This window comes from Triplophysa dalaica, chromosome 6 (genome assembly GCF_015846415.1).
Source record: "Triplophysa dalaica isolate WHDGS20190420 chromosome 6, ASM1584641v1, whole genome shotgun sequence".
NCBI lineage: Eukaryota > Metazoa > Chordata > Actinopteri > Cypriniformes > Nemacheilidae > Triplophysa > Triplophysa dalaica.
Window position 1 is genome coordinate 15,388,164 of NC_079547.1, and position 19,764 is coordinate 15,407,927.

Sequence of the window (19,764 nt, forward strand, 5' to 3'; positions counted from 1 at the left end):
CATACAAGTTAAAAAGGGTGAGTAAATGATGACAGAATTTTCATATTTTGGTAAACTATCTCTTTAATTATAGACAAAAATATAAAAGTAGCAATTCTTACATACACAACTCAAATAAAGCAAGCATATACCGTAAATACACTATAAAACAGAAAATAACTCCTCTCAAGCAGGTGATCCACTTATGTCTTTCTAGCTAGCGTTAAATTACTTGCCATGCCTGAATTTGAGTGGAGGACATTTATATTCCAGACAACTCTGTCTTTGAAAATCACCTGCAAGTTATTGAGGTCTGTGTTCAGACAATTTTTTCCTGATTTAATTTCTGACATTCTCTTCCATAACCTCAGAGTTGAAGGTATGAAGTTCCTAAGGCCTTCACTTGTAATATGGTTACATATGGTGTTGAAAGGAAATTTCCAATATTGTGGTCAGAACAGTAACATTTCCTGATTCTTAAAAACAATGTTCGCAGAGTCTATATGTCCAAGGCATAAAAAACAGATAAAACATGAACAAAACGCATGACATAAGCAAAATCTATTCGTTTTATCCTCAATGCCGTCTAGGAGAAACAACTGAGATATTTCAAAGATCTCATTTGTGATTTTTGTTTTCTATGAAACGCATTTCCAGCAATTAAAAGAAATCAAAGCATCCAACAGAATGCTAGAAAATGCCCTAGTATGTTTCGGATACAAATCAAAATATGAGGCTAAAACATTATTCTTTGAAAATGAGAAAAGAAAAACATGCAAGATTTATAGAAGTATATAGCTATCAATCACTATAATCACTGTGTTAAGATGTTTTGTTCTGTGATGCTGTGTTGTTCATCATTTCTGCACCGCACAATCTCTTGGGAAGGTATGAAAATAGCAGTGTGACACATCAACCCAGCTTGAATGCAGAGTTTTGGCATATGTTGGAAGACTATCTGCCTTCGCTGAAAAGAAGTCTGTCTGTTCCAAAAAAGTAGCAACTGATGACTCTAATGCTTTGGCTGGATCGTGCATTTACAGTACAGACATCAGCCCATGCAAATGCCTAAGGAGCATTACATAAGCTGAGCTTCAGCGACGCGCACCAGCATAAGATTTAAGGATAACATAACATAGGAGATTAAACGAACACGTTGCTGGAGACAACAGCGAGGACACACGAATGCCAAGCCCATAATGCATGTGTAAGAAAAGGACAGGGCAGAGAATTTAAAGGACATCTCAAATATATCACAACATGTACCCTACAAGATGACAACAATAAGTGATTCAATTAAACATTAACACGGGATTCCCACGCGACGGTTTGCATTAAAATGGTTCAATGTGTTCTTCACCATTTGCAATCACATTATATAACATGACTTCAGGCGTCAAAAGCAATTTACAATACATGGAAAAGCATATTTAGAAGCGTCAGTCTGTGCAGCGTGCAATTCAAATCAGGTGTTGGGTGATATGAAAGTGTCAAGATTTGTGATGTTGCTAAAGTTTGGCCTTTAATGGAAAAACGGAATGTCTAGCCCCGTTCGCTTCACACATTTTGCCACACTACTTGACATTTGGGCTGTGAGGTAGTCAAAATATTTAATATCTTCTCTGGCCTGTTAATCAGTGTTAGCTTAAATGGATTTGGATGCCACATGCCATTCGGAGGCAGAAGTAGAAAATTCTCTGTATATAGAGCCAACGCGAGCAAATCCAAGTGTGTGTTTTTTCAACAAGTATGCGCCAGTTTAAAAGCTCCAGAACACCTCCATGTTGGAAGTTATAAAAGTGGATTTCACTTTAATTCGGCTGAGTTGCTTTGCGCGTAAAAACGGAGATTTGCGACAAACTGAAATCTGTTGTGGGTGAGATACGCTGCGCGCGTCTCCATGTCATTCATCACTGAGATTTGCGCTCTATTGTAAGCTATTGGCAGGCCTTGGCAGGCTGCCTAATAGCACAAGAGAAGCTGGCTCTGATATATATCCACACAGCTAACTTCTGCTATCTAACAAACCACTGCATCTGTCCTCACTGAGGGATGATCCAGTTCATTATAAAACTGCATTAGCAGAAAGCATCCAGGGAGGAAAACAAAGCATTAGCCACAACTGCAACCACAATTTTTCACATTAATTAAAATCTTTTGAGTACATATACTGCAGCGATAGTGGAGCCTGGGGGATAAGTAATTTCATTTCCAACATCAAAATATTGCAAAGTAGGAGAAAAGTGAACTCATCAGCGAATCTTTCTGGCAACATATGAAGGCAACACTTATAGAATGACTAAAATGTCACCTGACTGATAAACTTCAGTTGAACGTGTTAAAATTTTTTTAAACAAAGATTATCTCATTTACTCACCCTCTTAACATTTCAAATCCTGTATGACTTCTGCAAAACACAAAAGAAGATATTTTGAAGAATGTTGGTAACCATAAACCGTTGGTCCCCATTGACTTTTATTGTAAGGACACACAACCAATCCAAGTTAATGGGGACCAACCATTTTCGTTTACTAACACTCCTCAAAATATCTTAAATGACGTTGTGTTTTTGGCTAAACTACAGTACTACTTTAATAATAAATAGACACTACTAAACAGTCAATAAAAAACTGGTTTTCAATTTTAGTGCTGCAATGAAAAGAGAGCACAAGTTATACCAAGTGTATTATGTGATCCAGACAATGAATTAGACCCATGTTCATGGCTACTAAGATTCAATTACATTGGTCTTTTAAGAAGTTTCACTTTCGAGAAATGATATGCCAGGATTGGCTGATGCAAAATAGAAGAGTGGAAACCATGAAGCCCTACAATCCTGGTGATTTACAGGCTTCATACCAAAACAGTGTTACTGTAAATCATTGGTGAGCTTCTAAGCTACCAGATGGGTGGGTCTGAAAATAGCAATGTTGGCATGAAAAATAGATGCTGTGGGGCTTGCTGTTTGACAAATTTGCCAGTTGAAGTTTGATCACAAACGCAAATTAAAATAACATGGCAGAGATTATGTTTGAGGATACCTGTGAACGCCATACCTCACAAATCTGTGAATGCATCAATACATGCCAACAGGGTTCTCCTGGGGTCTTCTTTTATGCACAGATTTGACACGATATTCGCCAAAGATGCTGTTGAATATGATGCCATACCTTAAAGGGATAGTTCACCCAAAAAGGAAAATCAGTCAGCATTTACTCACCATTTTGAAATTTCAAACCTCTCTGGCTTTCATTCTTCTGCAGAACACAAAGGAAGATATTTTGAAGAATGTTTGAAACAGAAAATCGTTGGTCCCCAGTGACTTGGTTTTGCGTCCATAAAATAAAAGTCAACAGGGACCAACGGTTCCCTTTCTGTTACCAACATTCTTCAAACTATCTTATTTTGTGTTCTGATGAAGAAAGAAAGTCATACATGTTTAAAATGACAAGAGGGTGAATGAATTATGACATAATTGTCATTTTGGGGTTCCCTTCGATCTTTCAAGGATCTTTCATACTGAAGTCAGAGGCTAGTGGGCTTAAGTGTTTCTTCAAATCAGCATGGTCGTCTATTGACTCAAAGTTCACCGATCTTAGTGTTATGTGGTTCCCTCGTGGATATAAAAAACTGGAACATCTCAAAACTAATTGATTTGTCACATATTACAAAGAGCTTTTGAATGAAGGGATGATTTATTTTGGCTTGCACCTTTATCCCTCCCAACAAGTATAACATGTTATTTTAATTAAAAGATCAATTAATAATCCACCTCTTCAGCCAGAGTCTAAAATGAGTTTTCTCCACAATTAAGAAATGGACTCATCAGTCCATGACTTATCAGCTTACAAACAGAGCGACCGCTCCAAATGCTGTCTCTACCTCATTGTCCTATTCTGTTCGCCAGCTCTTGGTTTAGCAGCCAAGATTTATTAATTCATTAAGTTTTCTATTTAAAATTCAAGAATAACATCATGTTCTTTCTCGAACACATCCAATCCTTATAAATAACACTCATGCACATAGGCTTTGTGTGTCCCACAGAGAATACGCACAGTGGGGGAAAAGTATTCCGTTGAATGAAACCATTAACCACGGTGTCACAAATCTATGTGAATAGGCAAATTGGCTTTTAGCAAGTCAAACTGAAGAATAGGGTACATACTGTAAAGCGCAATGAAGACGGACAGTCAATACAATCGGCTTACTTGTCCTTGAGATCTTATAATGTCACTGAGGCACAATTCACAGAGACGTTTATGAAAATCTACAACAGTCTTTTGTTAGCATTTGCGTCAGAGTTAAAAAGTACGCCGTTTTCGGAAATAAACAGTTCAATCGGTCTGGTTCGGAAGCATGCATTAACATCGTAGAAAATGAGGAACAAAGCAGCATGTGTGCGCAGAGCATCCGAGACCATAAAGACAGACTTGAATTCCTTGAATATTACTTTGTGGTTATTGAGTATTATGTCACACATAATGTCTTTAATTGATTTCAAAAGCCTACTGTGAACACAGCCATGGACAAGATTGACTTCTTTTGGCTGGGTTCCTACAAGGTTTCGGCTGTATTACAATTACACTAAATGCCATCCAAAGACCTCCCCCACATCCTTCTTGTCCAATTTTGCAGACATAAGCGCACTTTCATTGCTTGACAACATCCAGGAATGTTCTCAAATCTACATTGCTGTCTTCCCTGACTGGGAAAACCGCCACGATTTCAAAGTCCCTTCAAATCGTGCAGAAATGATGGGTCACCACTGTAACGGTGAATTTTTTCCTCTGGTAAATCTCAATGTTCTATGAAATCGGCCCTTGTGTTTAGCATATGCCTGGTTGGCTTCAGTGAAGCCAGCTGTACAACCCAAGAGCGTTTGTTCAGTGTCTCAAATCTATCTGTCTATGCCCGGTTATACTGGCGAGTAAAATGTCAAGCCAATAACAGAATCATGTCTAATCGTAAACAAATAACGACAGCTCAATGACCAATAATAAGCCCTGTAAATGGGAAGAGTAGTTTTAATGTAAAGTGAATGGGGGAAATTCTATTATATTGTCAGCAAATTCATATGGAACTGACATTTTGCAAACTGTATGTGAAGCAGGTTTAAATAAAAACCGGGACACTAACCGTGAGGCTTGTAATATCCGACAGACATTTCATTTCAGACATTTCATCGACATTTGTAAATGAAACAATGACTGATCCATTAAAGGCCAAAATGTCATCTTTAATTTGAGGCTATATATATCTATAAACCTAGAAGCTTGTAGAAATTACAGCACTTAATATACATAAACTGTCAATTTAGAAGACAAAAAGTAACTGAACAAATCAATAAACTTAATGAGGTCATCTTATTCCAAACTAAGTAGCAAATCCTCTGCATTCAATGCAAACTACCTGAAATCTGTAGCCTACGGGACCCTGGTGATGTCACAGTCAGATTTTGTTTGTTTTGGGCAGGTAAAAAAGGCACGATCAATTGTCTTCGGCAAGTGAAAAGCATGCATCAATTATATCGACCGAGTGAATGACTTACTCAATAGGATTCAGGTCCGGTCACCGACTCGGTCGGTAAACAGCATTCTGCTGTTTGGCCCCGAAAGCTCCTTGGTTGCATTAGCAGCCTTCGTCTTCATTACAATTCACATAACATTAGGAAGGAGTCACATCGCTAACGTCAAGAGAGCTGAAATTAGCAACCCTTGCCTTGGGTCATAACACATAGCCATGTATGCTTTGGATCGCAAGAACTTCTTTTTCTTTTATGGTTCAAACTGGTTAGACATATTCTTTCGGTCTCTGATCAGTTTTTCCTGATGCCTAATGACAACACGATTAATAGAAACTGACAATTCTTTGGTTCTCGTGTTGAGAAACCTCAGCAGTGGGTTGGAAATGCGAACGGCTAAAATTAAGTCTTTCTGATGAAGAACGCGAAGGCACTCGTTTGGCAAAAAACACCTGAAAAGCCAATTTAGAAACGAACCGGAGCATGAAAAAGGGCTGTAATTGCATAATAGTTCAGTTTGTGTGAATGGCCTCAAATTAAAGCTGAAGTTTAAGCTGCACTATAACCCCTAAGTCAACTATGTTTACACAGACTGCAATTTTGGACTGCCGGCCCTATTAGGACAATAACCCGAACAGGAAATGGCCCTGTAAACAGCATTTTTTTGAATATTTTGAATAATCACAATAATATGAGCCATGGAAAATTACAATTTAGTCTCACTGCAAGAACATACTGTACATAGACCTTAATTTTACCCTTTTAGCACATATAAGTACATTTACATGTCAGGCTCAAGATTACAAAGCCATAAAGGATGAATATACATTACTAATCACTCATGCAGCTACAAACCTAAAATAAACATCTTACATAACGCAATAAAACCAAACCCCTCTCAGACTACAAAAAAACACAAAGGGGTTCAAGGAAGCTAAGGAAGGTATCTTTATCATAATTTGCAGAACAAAGTGGTTGTTCCAGGAAACATTAGCTCGAAATATGTCTTGACAATCTGGCATATGAAATAAAGGCATTCCAACGTTGCTCGAAAGCCCCACCAGTATTGTTTGCATAAACATTCTAACATCTGCATAGCGACATGACATCACCTTATCTGTCATATCTGTTTATATATTTACTCGTCTTTAGTGGCAGCACTTGAATGGTGCTTGTATGAAGGTGGAACTTAAAATTAAACATCTGGTGCGAATTCCAGCAGGAAAATAAGGCGAAACCGGGCACACAGTCACATCTCAAAAGACAAATAGTGTTTCATTTACTTTCATCTACTTTCAAATCAGAACAGTCACAGTCAATTTGAAATGTAAATGCTGTTGTAAAACAAACGATAACAAGTCATTGCAAGATAGTAGAGTTGTATGCGGAATGTTGTTTTAGTTGATATGTGTGAAAAAAACCATTCAGTTTGGGTAATTTTTGCAAGTGGCCGGATTTAAAGGAATAGTTATCTCACAATTCAAGCTCATTCTCATAAATAGTATGTGTTTTATCATTTTTAACTGGATATTCACTATTTGCTGTTAAAAATGTACACCACTTGAATGTACTGTATATAGCATATTGCTGCTGTCCTTCTCAAACCTCATATCTCCATATTTCTTTTTTTTCTATTTCCTGAAAAACTGCAGATTTGGAGATACGAGGTTTCAAAAGGTTAGCAACGACCTAACATTAAAATCATATTTATATAATATATAATATTATAGACCACTTTGCTAGACGTAAACATAGCTGGTCCAGAAGCACGTCATGTTTCAGTTTTTTAGCACCGTACAAACGTTGAAACAGAATACAACAAACTTAATAAAATTAATAAAATTGAATATTTATATTCGAAAACAAATATTTTGATTTAATTATATATCTAGGATTAAAAAAATAACAATAAAAAAATGGAACCGTAAGTGCTTCTGAACCAGTGTTAACATCTCACAAATTGGTCTTGTAATAATATAATATGATATAAGTGGTCTTATACTAATAGTATTATAACTTATATTTATTTATTTGAATGAACCATAGCTATAAGCTTAGAAACTGCTTTAGTTCAACTTTAAATACAATTACTCCAATCCGAATGGCATGAGGAGGAGTATGAAGGAAGACTAATTAAATATTTTTTGCGAAACACAAACACAGCACAACTGGAAATACAATACTTCTGAATGAACAGAAATTCCATTTGAAGGCTACAAATTGGAGGTCATTTAAAGAAGATTTCTACAACATTGCAGTTAGCTGAAAGATCTACATGACCTTCACAGAATGCTGACAGTAGATTATCTGAAGACTCACAAGGGAACGAGCATCTACAATAACAATAAAACGATTCAAGGTGCCGGTCACACATAGGTCTTCTGGGTTCTTTATTATTGTAAACATACCCATGACTCATTTAATTCAAACGCAAATATATTATTCCCCATGTTCTATTATTTAACTGCATGCAGCAACAAGCTTTAACACTCAGCTGAATCAAGTAAGTCCTTGTATCTTTAACAAAGTTAATACTAACAAATACATGGATTAAGTACATTAAAATACATTAGTTTTCACCTAATGAATTGGCTTATTTCAATTAGTGGTCATAATCTGCAATTAACCTGAAGGTCATTTCAGCATTTACCTAAAAGCTTTAATTATTTTCAAACCGGATTATTTTAGCGTGTATTTAATTACACTGATTACCCTTGAAATGCCAGAGCCAAGTCACACTATCTGCAAGGCTAATAAAACTCGCAACACAAAGAAAGGTCTCACCACTGTCACATTATAAATAGTCTTGCCCACACAAAAACGCAACACAAAAATATTTAATCTCACGTTAAGATTTGGTGCATAGTACAGTACCACTTGAAACAAATCGGCAAACGTGAAATCACACACTTTACGGAACCACAATTTCTACAGTCCACCCTATTACAGTGATATCATGTAATACAGTATGGCGTATTATGCCATGAGTCGGATACTGTCAAAACAGTGGAACTCAATGCTCCACAGAGAAGATTTTTACTGTAGAGTGGCTGAATAAAATCCTATTAGCTCTGCATATTTCCCATCGAGGATTTCTTTGAGCGAGGGAACGGGCGCTGGCAGAGCAGTCCTCTTCGCACTTTTATTTTGGGACGTGATAGTGAGATAACACTTCTCTAATTCCAGCATTGGCACTTCAATTCTAGCAAATTTTCAGAGCTGGAAGCCCATCGCTGTAGTGGGTGAAAGTGCTGTGATTGATACACAGGGATTATGGCACGGCTGATCCCTTTTCTGCCATAAGTATTTCACAAGCAACAAGAGCTAGCTGTCACTGTAAATCATGCACTGTCACATGCGCACCTCACATGACAAGAAAAAAAAAACGTTTCTGTGACCACCATCATTGTTATGGTTGGTCATATCAGGGTTGTGAAAGAAAATACCAGCAAAATAACTTTAAATTAATCAGAACCATAAAATAATATCACCATAAATTTGGGCTGTTGTAAAATATGTACAGACTCGCTTTTATTGCAACAAGCCTTATTTGTTATATTATTTTATTTGTCAAGACATCAGCAGAAAGTTATTTAAAATCAGCATATACAGTAGTGACCAAATTTTTTTTAGGTTATTTCAAATCAACGGAAGGTCAAAATAGCCAACCCAACCTTTGGGTTGAATTAACTCAGAAAATGTTTCTATTTGACCCAACAATGGGCTAAAATAACCCAGCACATTTGGTTGAAACACCCCAACATAGGGTAACTTCTAACCTGACAGTTGGGTCCTTCCATTTTTTACTCAATACATGGGCTAAAATATCTCAAGGGCTCTAGACTGCGACGAAACGGTCGCATTTTGTGACTATTTTAACTGCGACAAGTTTTTCTTAATGGTCGCACCGGTGCGACAGACAAACTGATCAATATATAATTTTTGCGTATTATACGCATATAGAAATGTTATATTGCACCTGCGGCGCATTCAGTAACTCATTTTCGTGTCCCCTCCTTCAACCATTCACTTATCTATCAGTGCCCCCGCCCCTAGCCTAATGTGCGAGTGTATGGTGTCGATCAGACAGAACACGTTTTTTGCTGTTAGACACACCGTTTTTAAATTGTTTTCAGATGTCAGGGATGCTTAAGCACACCAGGTGCATCACGTTTTTGGCGCCAGGGGCACTCTGAGTGCCTGAAGTTGAAAAAAACTCAACTCTTAGCATGAAAGTGCTTGAATTCATGTGCCTTTTTCCCCATTGTCCAATCAAATGAAAGGAGAGGTGGGCACTCCGATGTGGTGACGGAAATTTACAGTTGCTTGAAATGTCTAGAGACTGCAATGATGGAAAAGAAAACTATGTTGGCTGAGGCGGGATATCCGAGCAAGGTCAGAGTAAGTTCTGCTTGTACCTTGTTAAAGTTTTGGTGGTTTCGGTGGTTACTTAGCAACATAAAAAAAGTCCACACGGACAAAACCCGCACAACAGTGCATGCGCATACACTTTATAACATCAGGTTGCAAAGCAATTGTACTGACAAGTACGCCCACCTTACTTATACATTTGGGCGGTCTTAGTCAAATCATACCACGAACTGACGTAGATTGGTGGGGATGTGGTTACACGAGGCGTGAGCATTCGCTTTAAGATAGAATGCATCTTTTGTTACAACTTTGTTCCAATTTTACGTGTCTGAAACATGCATGGGCAACCTTTTACACACCAAAGACACAGAAAAACACATATTCGCACCATATGACCCCTTTAAGAAAGATGTGCTTTAACTATGGTAAAGTGTTGGAAGAGTGTTTGGATATTCAATAAAAATAATTAAATCATAAACAATTATTTGTATTAATTTCTAATTATTTTATTCATGTTTTAAACACATTTGAGTGAAGTTTTCTTGATTATTATTTCTTATCTCACCCCATGACTCTTGTGCCACCAAATGAAGGACTGGTGCGACCAACTGAATAACTTGGTATCAACAGTGCCACCTCTCTCATATGTTAATCTAGAGCCCTTAACACATCAATTTTTAGAGTGTGAAAGTGATATCGAGCTCTCCAAAACTGCTCTTTATTCAAAATAAAAACATGTTGTGTAGTGTTTAAAGTGTTTAAAGAATAAAAGGTAGCTCAGCTATTAGAAGATTTTAAAGTTCACCAAAAATCATAATAATCATGATTTACTCTTAATTTACTCATGATTGTTTAAAACCTGTATCAATTTCTTTGTTCTGTTGAACTCAGAGCAAGATATTTGGAAGAATGTTAGCAATTTTCAGTTCTGGGACATCATTCACAACCATAGTAGGAAAAAATATTGGATTTATTTTTTTGTTCTTTTGAACACAAAATTAGATAAATTTAAGAATTTAGGAGAGCAAAAAGTTCTGGGGGACCTCTTAATTTTTCCTACTTTGTTACTCAATGATGTACCAGGACTGAAAATTGATAACATTCTTCCAAATATCTTTGTGTGTCCATCGTAACAAAGATATTTATATAGGAACAACTTGAAGGTGAGAAAATGATGACATCATTTTCATTTTTGGGTGAACTGTCCCTTTAAGGAAGCTTGGCAAAACATTTTTTAAGAATGGCTTATTGAGTCAAGGCCCATGAGAATGATGATTTTTATATATTAGAATACAAATCATATTTCCTAATATGCTGTAATTCGTCACTGTGACAAATACTTCAGTCTAATAAATACTGTAAAAATGTTGAGTTTGGTCCATTTTGTACCATACACCTCATAACCTGAGCAGAGAATGAAAACAAGGTTACAGTTTATTTTACAGTGCCTGTGTTACAGTGTTATTATACATTTAAGTACTGGGCAATAATAATTAACTCCATGTACTTTCCATAGCATAAGGGTGTATTTCAGGGGTAGTTATTATGTAGGGATAATTATGCATAATGTATAATAAAAGCTATAGTAAATACATGTAACATGAGTAACAAGGGCACCATAAAATAAAGTGTTACCGATAACAAATATAGTATAAATATGCCCTCTGGACATCACTTTTAGCAACTGTATATGTATCTTTATCTTAACTTTAAAGTATATATTAAGTTATGGCCTTAGGTAAAGGTGGTTTTGTTAAAAATGTCAATAAATGACAATATAATAATACATTTATTATCAATAATCTTCAAAAACTTTTGAATAAAATGAAAACGGTGGATTAAAGCATTCGAGTGCCTCATCTTTAATGGGAAATATTGCTATTTTAAAAACTAATGGCAGGTAATGTTGTGGGTCTGATTTGCACAATAGTTTAAAAACAGTTCCCGTGAAATAAATAAATTACTCTTTGAACCGCAGACTCAGCACTGGACTGTTCCCCTATCTTCCCAGCTTCAGTCCTCATTAGAGAGTGTCAATACAATCGACGGGGAGGAGATGTGATATGACTTATGACTTCATCCCTGTCATGGAGCCAGCCCCACTGAAATCTTGACATTTCCAAGTGGTTATCTGCCCATTAGTCTGTGTTTGCGCGATAGTAAAGGGAGACGGCGTTTGATGGTCTGAACGCCACATTTATTCCAGCTTGCGAGTCGGGTATCTGATTTATGTGCTCCCGCTGTGGTGTGATTCAGCATATGGTATATACCCAGACAATGAGATTAATGATCCCGGTGACCGCAGATGAGACAAACCGACTTATAAGATAAAAGAAAAGGAAGAGAAATTGTCAAGTGTTCTTTCACTGTATTTGGTGGGGGGTGCCAGATCCTTACCAAGAGCATGATGGGTAAAGTCAGTATAATTCATTAATGCTTGGAGTGCTCATTACTGTCTTTTCACACTTTGAGAGAGTCATTACCTGCATAATAGAAGACTCCATATAACACTGAGACCATTCCCCGCTGAAAATTAATCATTCCATTCCAGACAAAAAAGGGAATTCTCTCGTTAAATATTGAGAAACTCCAGTACCATGAATCCTTTTCTAATTTCAACCCCGGCGCTGTCTTAGAGATACAAAAGAAAGACTGTGGCAAAGGCTGCTCCTGCTTCCTTGAGCACACGGTTTTTGATAAATTTCAAGGCAGCGTCACATGTTAAGTTCATTAGACAATTCAAGAATACAGTACTTACAAGCTCAGAAAGATAACGGACGAGGTAGCACTTTATGTTACAGCTCTTCTTTACATGTATAGAATGGCATGTACGGAGGTCATAGCCTTGTTTGCAACGCTAGTTCAGTCATAGCCAGACCACAGTTCTATCAACTTGAATGGGGGACGGATATTTTAAAGGGGTTGATTCGCCGGAAATACGTGTTTTTCTTTGTTTTAGGTGTGTTATAAGTTGCCCATGCATGTTTTAGACACGTAAAATTGCTACAATTAGAGTGTCGGAACAAAAGATGTATTTTATCTTGAAGCGAATGCTCGCACAAACCTGATTGAAACGCCTGTAATCACTCCCAGGCGAATCTACGTCAGTTCGTATCACGATTTGGCTAAGTCCGCCCGAATGTATACATAAGTAAGGTGGGGGTACCTGTCAGTACAATTGAAATTGCAGTACAACCTGATTTTCCATATATGGTAAGAGGCGTTACATTTCAGTGCAGTATTTAAACATTTGACAATCACTATGCACTAGTGAACTGGCCAATCATAGCACGCCTCGGTTTTCAGATCGATGACCCTTGTAAAATATCAGAAAATAACGCTACACTGCTTCGCGGCAGAACGGAAGATGCTTGACGTCATGTGAAAAGGACCTATTGATAATTGGCTCTTTGTACTGAAAGGCGGGACTTCCTTTGCTACAGCGGCCATATTGAGCGTTGCATTCACTCCCTACATTCCATTACGAAGGGCTCATCCCTATGCCCTAAGCCCTTAGAAGGATTTATACTCCGATGGGTTGAAAGGTGTATGCGACCAAACGACTGTTTCTTGAAGTGGCCTACATCATCATCCCGTGCCCATAAGGAGGCGCCGTCACCAGGCAAAGAATATGGGCAAAGAATAATTTGTGCACGAAGTGTCCATCAGTTGTACCCTTCTAAATCCTTCATTCTGAAGGGCCCTTTGAAGTGACCAGTTATGAGCACTTCGGTTTGGAAGAAAACCCTTCAATATGGCGGCCATGATTGTTTTCACTCCAAAGTGCCCTTCAAAGGGGGATATATCCCATTTGGAATGCACCGATAGTAACTACTTCCCCTTTCGTTGTAATGGCAATGGCGTTAATATCTTGTTAATATCTATTATGTTTGGAATTTTGTTTACAGTGCACATACTGTAAAATAAAGTGCAACCGCAATGTCAATTATAACAGCACACTGTTGTAGGTTTTGGAACAGAACTTGAATTTCCAGTGAGGGAGAGAAAACAGACTTATTGAACATGTGCATGCTATGCCGAGGCATCCAACACTTAACAAAAATAAATAAATGTGTAAGTATATGGTACTCACAGTTGACTGTGACTTTCACGGTCTTCGTGTCGGGGGAAGAAATGTCGTTTTCAGCACCGCACTCATAGTCTCCTGCTTGATCCCGAGTGATGTTTGTGATTTCTAAATACTCTCCACTTTCATACTTCCTGGCTGTGAACGTAACAAAAAACATACAAATCTTAGTTTTTTGCCCCACAACCATCTACAAATTAATGACAAAATGCTTCAAAGTATGAACGCTAATTGTGCCTCTAGAAAACAAAAAAAAGGTTATTAAGGCATGTAATTGCTTTGTTGACTAGACATCCAGTGGGAAGCATATCCCCTGTGAGCTTATTCAAACCGAGAGGAATATTATTGCCGTCAAATAGCGCGAGGAAATCGGGACGTGCCAATATAACAAATATGACTTGAGGTACTTGAGTAATGAGAGGCAATATAACACAGCATGAAACTGCCACGCTTCCATTAGACTAAAAACTTCCCTGGGTTTTCCAGACCGGGATTCATCAGTATTGTAATATTCTTCAGTGAAATCTATTTATATCACACTTCTACAGGGAGGTAAATCTGTCTCATGGCACAGAGAGGTAAATCCTGCGCTGACATACGAATAAGGAGCCTCTGACTCAGCAGAAACCCCACAGAATGCAACAAGTCAGGAGAGCAAGGAAAAAGAGGCTGGAGAGGTTCGGGGTGGACAAAAATGCTGGTTGTACTGGCAAGAACAATAAGATTTTTTTCTGCTGACCCGTAATTCAGATTTTCAGATATTTTCTTTGGCACAGACACATCTATACTGTAATAAATAGCTATTTTTGGCATTACTTAATTTAACACAATGATTCCTGTATGATATACAGTATATTAATCGTTATTTTTGATTTATTATTTTTGAGCCACTCAAACTATTACTTTCATCAGTGAATCAGAGTAAGTCCCTGTTGTGGTTGGACCCAATGCTTTAAAAGGATAGTTCACACAAAAATATAAATTCTGTCATGATTTACTCACACTCGAGTTGTTCCAAATCTGTAGAAATTTCTTTGTTTGGTTGAACACATAGAAAGATATTTGGACTAATGCTTGTAACCAAACAGTTCTTGGACACCATTGAGTACCACAGTAGGTTACAATGGATTTACTGTATATTTACATTTATGCATTTGGCAGACGCTATAAATTTGTTTCTAAGTACGTGAAAACCCTCGGATTGAACCCATAACCTTGATGTTGCTAATATCATGCTCTAACCACTGAACTACAGGAAAATTTAGATTACAATGGTAGTCAAAAGTGCCTCAGAACTGTTATAAACATTTTTCCTACTATGGTAGGCAATGCTACTGTTTAGCATTCTTCCAAATATAGTTCTTTGTGTTCATAAGAAAGAAATGTATACAGATTTGGAACAACACCAATGTGAGTAAATGATGACAGATTTGTATTTATTTTTGGGTGAACAATCCCTTTAATGCCTTCTAGGAATCTACTGTAAATTCACTGGTCTGTATATAACCGGTAAATTACTCTAGTGGACTCTATACATACCTTTGTGCCTACAGTAAAAACAACAGTACATAAAGTACATACTGTAAATAGCTGCAAAAGCTAAAAAGAAACAAAGAAACTAGACAGAAAAACAAGTGCTCCAAGTCCAAATTATTATATCCCTACGTCATTTGCATACATACTTTATTTGTGTGTTGCATGAAAAAATGACATATTTATAGTAGGTAACAAATTCAACAATTGAACAAAATAGTTCACTTTGGGGTTATCAAGGACCTAACATAGATGTTTATTTGAGCTGACAAGGTGCTATTTTGTATCCAGTGTTCACAAATGAATAGAAGCAACAACTGTAAAATAGGATAAATTGTATAAAATGTATTCATGCAAACCACCAACACTGGGCTTTACAAGAATGAAAAGGGAAGCAGGACATCAGAGGAAAGCAAGTAAACATTATGAAATAAGACAGTTAACATATAAAAAGGCTAAAGAAATGGACATGTTTCTTTTAGTGGTGGGCATAGATTCATTTTTTTAATCTAGATTAATCTAGATTAATTCCAAAATTAATTTAGATTAATCTAGATTAAAATGGCTCATTTGAATTCTGCCGAAGGCATTCAGAATATGTGTGCTACCCAAATAATGACTAAAAGTAAGTCTTTGAGAACGGGTTTCTCAAGCCAGGTGGCGCATTAGACCAGGGGCTCATGTCCTGTTTCCAAAATGCATCACAAACTGCTTGAGAAAGCTGTTCTACTATGATAATTGGTGATGAAAATTAAATTATGTTCAATAAGATGAACTTGTGTTTACTTCCGCATTAGCTAAGGGATGATTTCCGTTTAGGTGGTACTTGAGACTGGAAGAGCTCCTACAGTACATTTACATTTAGTCATTTAGCAGACGCTTTTATCCAAAGCGACTTACAAAGAGTGAGGGAGCAACAAGCGATATGTCATACAGGAGCCATAATACATTAGATCTCAATACAAAGTTACTGGTTTCAACTAAAGATAGACCAGTACCTGTTGAGAGAAAGTGTTTTTTTAAACCAATTCCGCATTGCACAAGGTGCAAACAACGTTAGTCTTGTCGATGTTTCTATTGGGAAGCTTCTTAAAAATTAATATTCCCTGAAGCAAACCCGGCGGCTTCATAGCTGCATCCATGTTAGCACGTCACGTTTGATGCGGTAATTTCACAGTAACGTTATGTTGTGTTCAGACCAAACGCGAATGGCGTGTCAAGCGCGAGTGATTTATATGTTAATGCAAAGAGGCGATAGACCTACTTGCTGCGCGAATCTCGCGAATGAAGCCCTGGTTATGAGATGATGAGCCGGCTTCTGCTTCCGCGAATGACGCGAGTTGAAAAATATCGTTCTCGCCCCGTACAGTGCAGTTAAGCTTGTATACATCCGCGCTAAAATATCAAGGTGAAAGTCATCATAGCTTGCGTAGTATAGTCCCAGCTGCCAACCCAACTTTGTGAATAGATTAACGGCGACATTTTTTTTAACGCGCGATAAGAGTCTCACTGCGTTAACGCCGTTAACGCCGTTAACGGCCCACCACTAGTTTCTTTTAACATCAAAACTTGCATGATATTAAACAATGTGGATTTTATTTGAAAGAAAATGATCATACACGTAAACATTTCAAAGTTTTAAATTATTAAAAAAATATGAAAGGGATAGTTCACCAAAAAAAGAAAATTTTAGTGAATTACTCAATCTTTAGTTGTTTGGTTGAACACAGAGAAGGATATTTGAAAGAATGCTTCCAAACAGCTCTTGGACCCCACTGACTACCATAGTAGAAAAATTACCATGTTAGCCAAAAGTGCCCAAGATACTGTCCTACATTCTTCCAAATAGTTCCTACTATGGTAGTCAATGGGGTGTAAGGACTGTTTGGTTTTAAGCATTCTTCCAAATATCTTTCTCTCTGTTTATCAGAACAAAGAAATTTATACAGATGTGGAACAACTGGAAAGTGAGTAAATGATGGCAGACTTTTGGGTGAATCTTTCCCTTTAAAATGATTTTAACTCAAAAATACTTTCGAGGACCCTGTTCTCCCACTGACATATAATGTTATTTCTGTTAATAGAGATATAAAGTCGGATTTGGAGCAGGATGAGGATGAGGAGAATAAAGGATGATGAATTTCCACATTTGAATAACCTGTCCCTTTATATTACTTTGCAACCAGTGTTAACTTAAAGAGAACTGACATTATGTATCTACCAAAAGACTTGAGACATTTATGCATTTGGCAGATGCTTTTATCCAAAGCGACTTATATTCCATTATCCTATACATTTATACATAGGTATGTGCAATCCCCTGGGATCGACCCCATAACCTTGCAAACGCAATGCTCTTGCCACTGAGCTACAGGAAAGCTTGAGAACAGTGGGTTGGAATTAATTGCAAAAACAGCTAAGAAAAGATCTAAATTATATCTAAGAAACGGTCTACAGCATTTGTTTGCATTTTTTGCAATTGAATGCAACAAAATACGTGCATTTTTACTGTGGCTTTAATGTCTTTCACGGGCAAGGTACTATGGTTAAAAATACTTTTAAAGGGCTCAATAGCAATTATCACATTAATAAACATAAGCTACATCCTGCCATATTTCTTTCTCCAACTGGGAACCAGAGGGATCTTTATCAGTGATTAACTTCCTCCATGACTCCCTTAGCTCTGTGATTTATTTTCTAACCCTAACAGAGACCTTCTAGTGAACCATAACTTTTCCACCAAATTTAGCCAAAAGAGGAAATTGCCATGTTTTAGTGACATTTAACAAAGAATGGAACCTTTTGTCGAATCTCTTTATGCCAACCAAAACCATGTTTTAACTACCAGCCAACACATTGAAAAGAAACACAGTAAAGTGAAATGAGGCTTCAGGGACAGCGATTACGCACCAAAAGCTTATTCAAATGTAAACTCGCTCCTTATCGTTCCATAATCTTAACTGCTTCCTAAATTATATGAAGGTGCGCATGTTGGGAGTTATTTGAAAAGCTCAAGTGAGATGCGTCGTGGCCTCTGGGAAATGTCACTCAAGCAAATTAGGCAAATCATAGCGAGGTTAATCTACGATTCCACATTGGCTCCGTGTTAAGTGCAGCCACAGTAAGCACTTTCCTACATTGTGCGGAGAGCACAAAGTACATTTCCTTCAGGTCTGCTCGCAGCTGATATGATGAGCGCTGGTGAAGAATACATTATGGGGTGAGTTCTCAGAACATCTCTCCGCTAAACCGTGAGACAATACTGCGGCAGTCCAAGTGTTGCATTATGCGAGGCTTCCCCCAGGCATTCATTGAGTTGTCAGCAATGGACCATCAACCATCATTCAATCACACACACACATCCACACCAAACACACATACCTGACCCGACTACATTTTCCCATTGCCAGTATCTCACCTTAACCCTGATAGCCTCCTTATTGTCCCAAAGTGCCACAAAACAATTGCTGAAATATCCGTCCAAGCACTTTAAAAAAAGCTGGTCACTGAATTGGATCCGTTTGGCACAGACTGTCTGTGTGAAGCATAGAAGCTATTGTTCAGGAAACAATAAAACAATTTTGGGAGGTAGAGCCTCAAACAAAGCATTGACAAAGGACAAATGAGAGCTTCAGTTTAGCATTATCATATGTGAAAAAAATCAAATCTGAAGTGTGCTTGTCAGCCGTTCGAAAGGTCAGAGTTCAACAGTATATATCCCTAGGCCTTAAATCACAATGGAAAAAGCTTATGAAAGCATGTTGGGATCAAGCATGCAGACTATGAAGAGATATACAATATACATTACGGCCCAGCATTTAAAATTGCCTCTATAAAGCAATTTCTCCCCACCATGAGAAGTATAACAACAGAAAGTGCAATTTAAAGGTTATAGATTAGGAAGCTAGCATTTAGCAAAATAATGCATACGACTCTATATATTTAAATAAAATATCTTACAAATACAGTATATGAATTGCATTGTAATTCAGTTCAATTCATATATTGCTCAGCGGGGAAATGCTTTTAAAGCGATGAACAGGTTTCCATCTTTTTTAAAAATCAAAGGTCTATAAAGGTCTTACAACCATAATGTGTTTGAAAGGTCTTTGAGAGTACTTACTTTATAGGTTTAAGTGGATGAAAAGGCTTCATATATGCAAAGCTGTAATTAGAAGCACACTGAAGTCTTTCATGACATACAGAAAAACATACAGTAGGAGGTCAACTGCATTGAAAATATTTCTCCAATGATGACCGTACCCACCAATTA

At 37.4% G+C, this 19,764-nt stretch overlaps 1 protein-coding gene across 1 annotated transcript in view; it reads right to left on the bottom strand.

Moving 5' to 3' along the window:
- Positions 1–19,764, bottom strand: part of negr1 (neuronal growth regulator 1) — a 108,384-nt gene that overhangs the window by 47,450 nt on the left and 41,170 nt on the right. Inside the window, exon 4 of the mRNA XM_056750396.1 lies at positions 13,965–14,096. Within this exon, the coding sequence (XP_056606374.1) occupies positions 13,965–14,096 (132 nt within the window). The remainder of the gene's footprint in view (positions 1–13,964; positions 14,097–19,764) is intronic.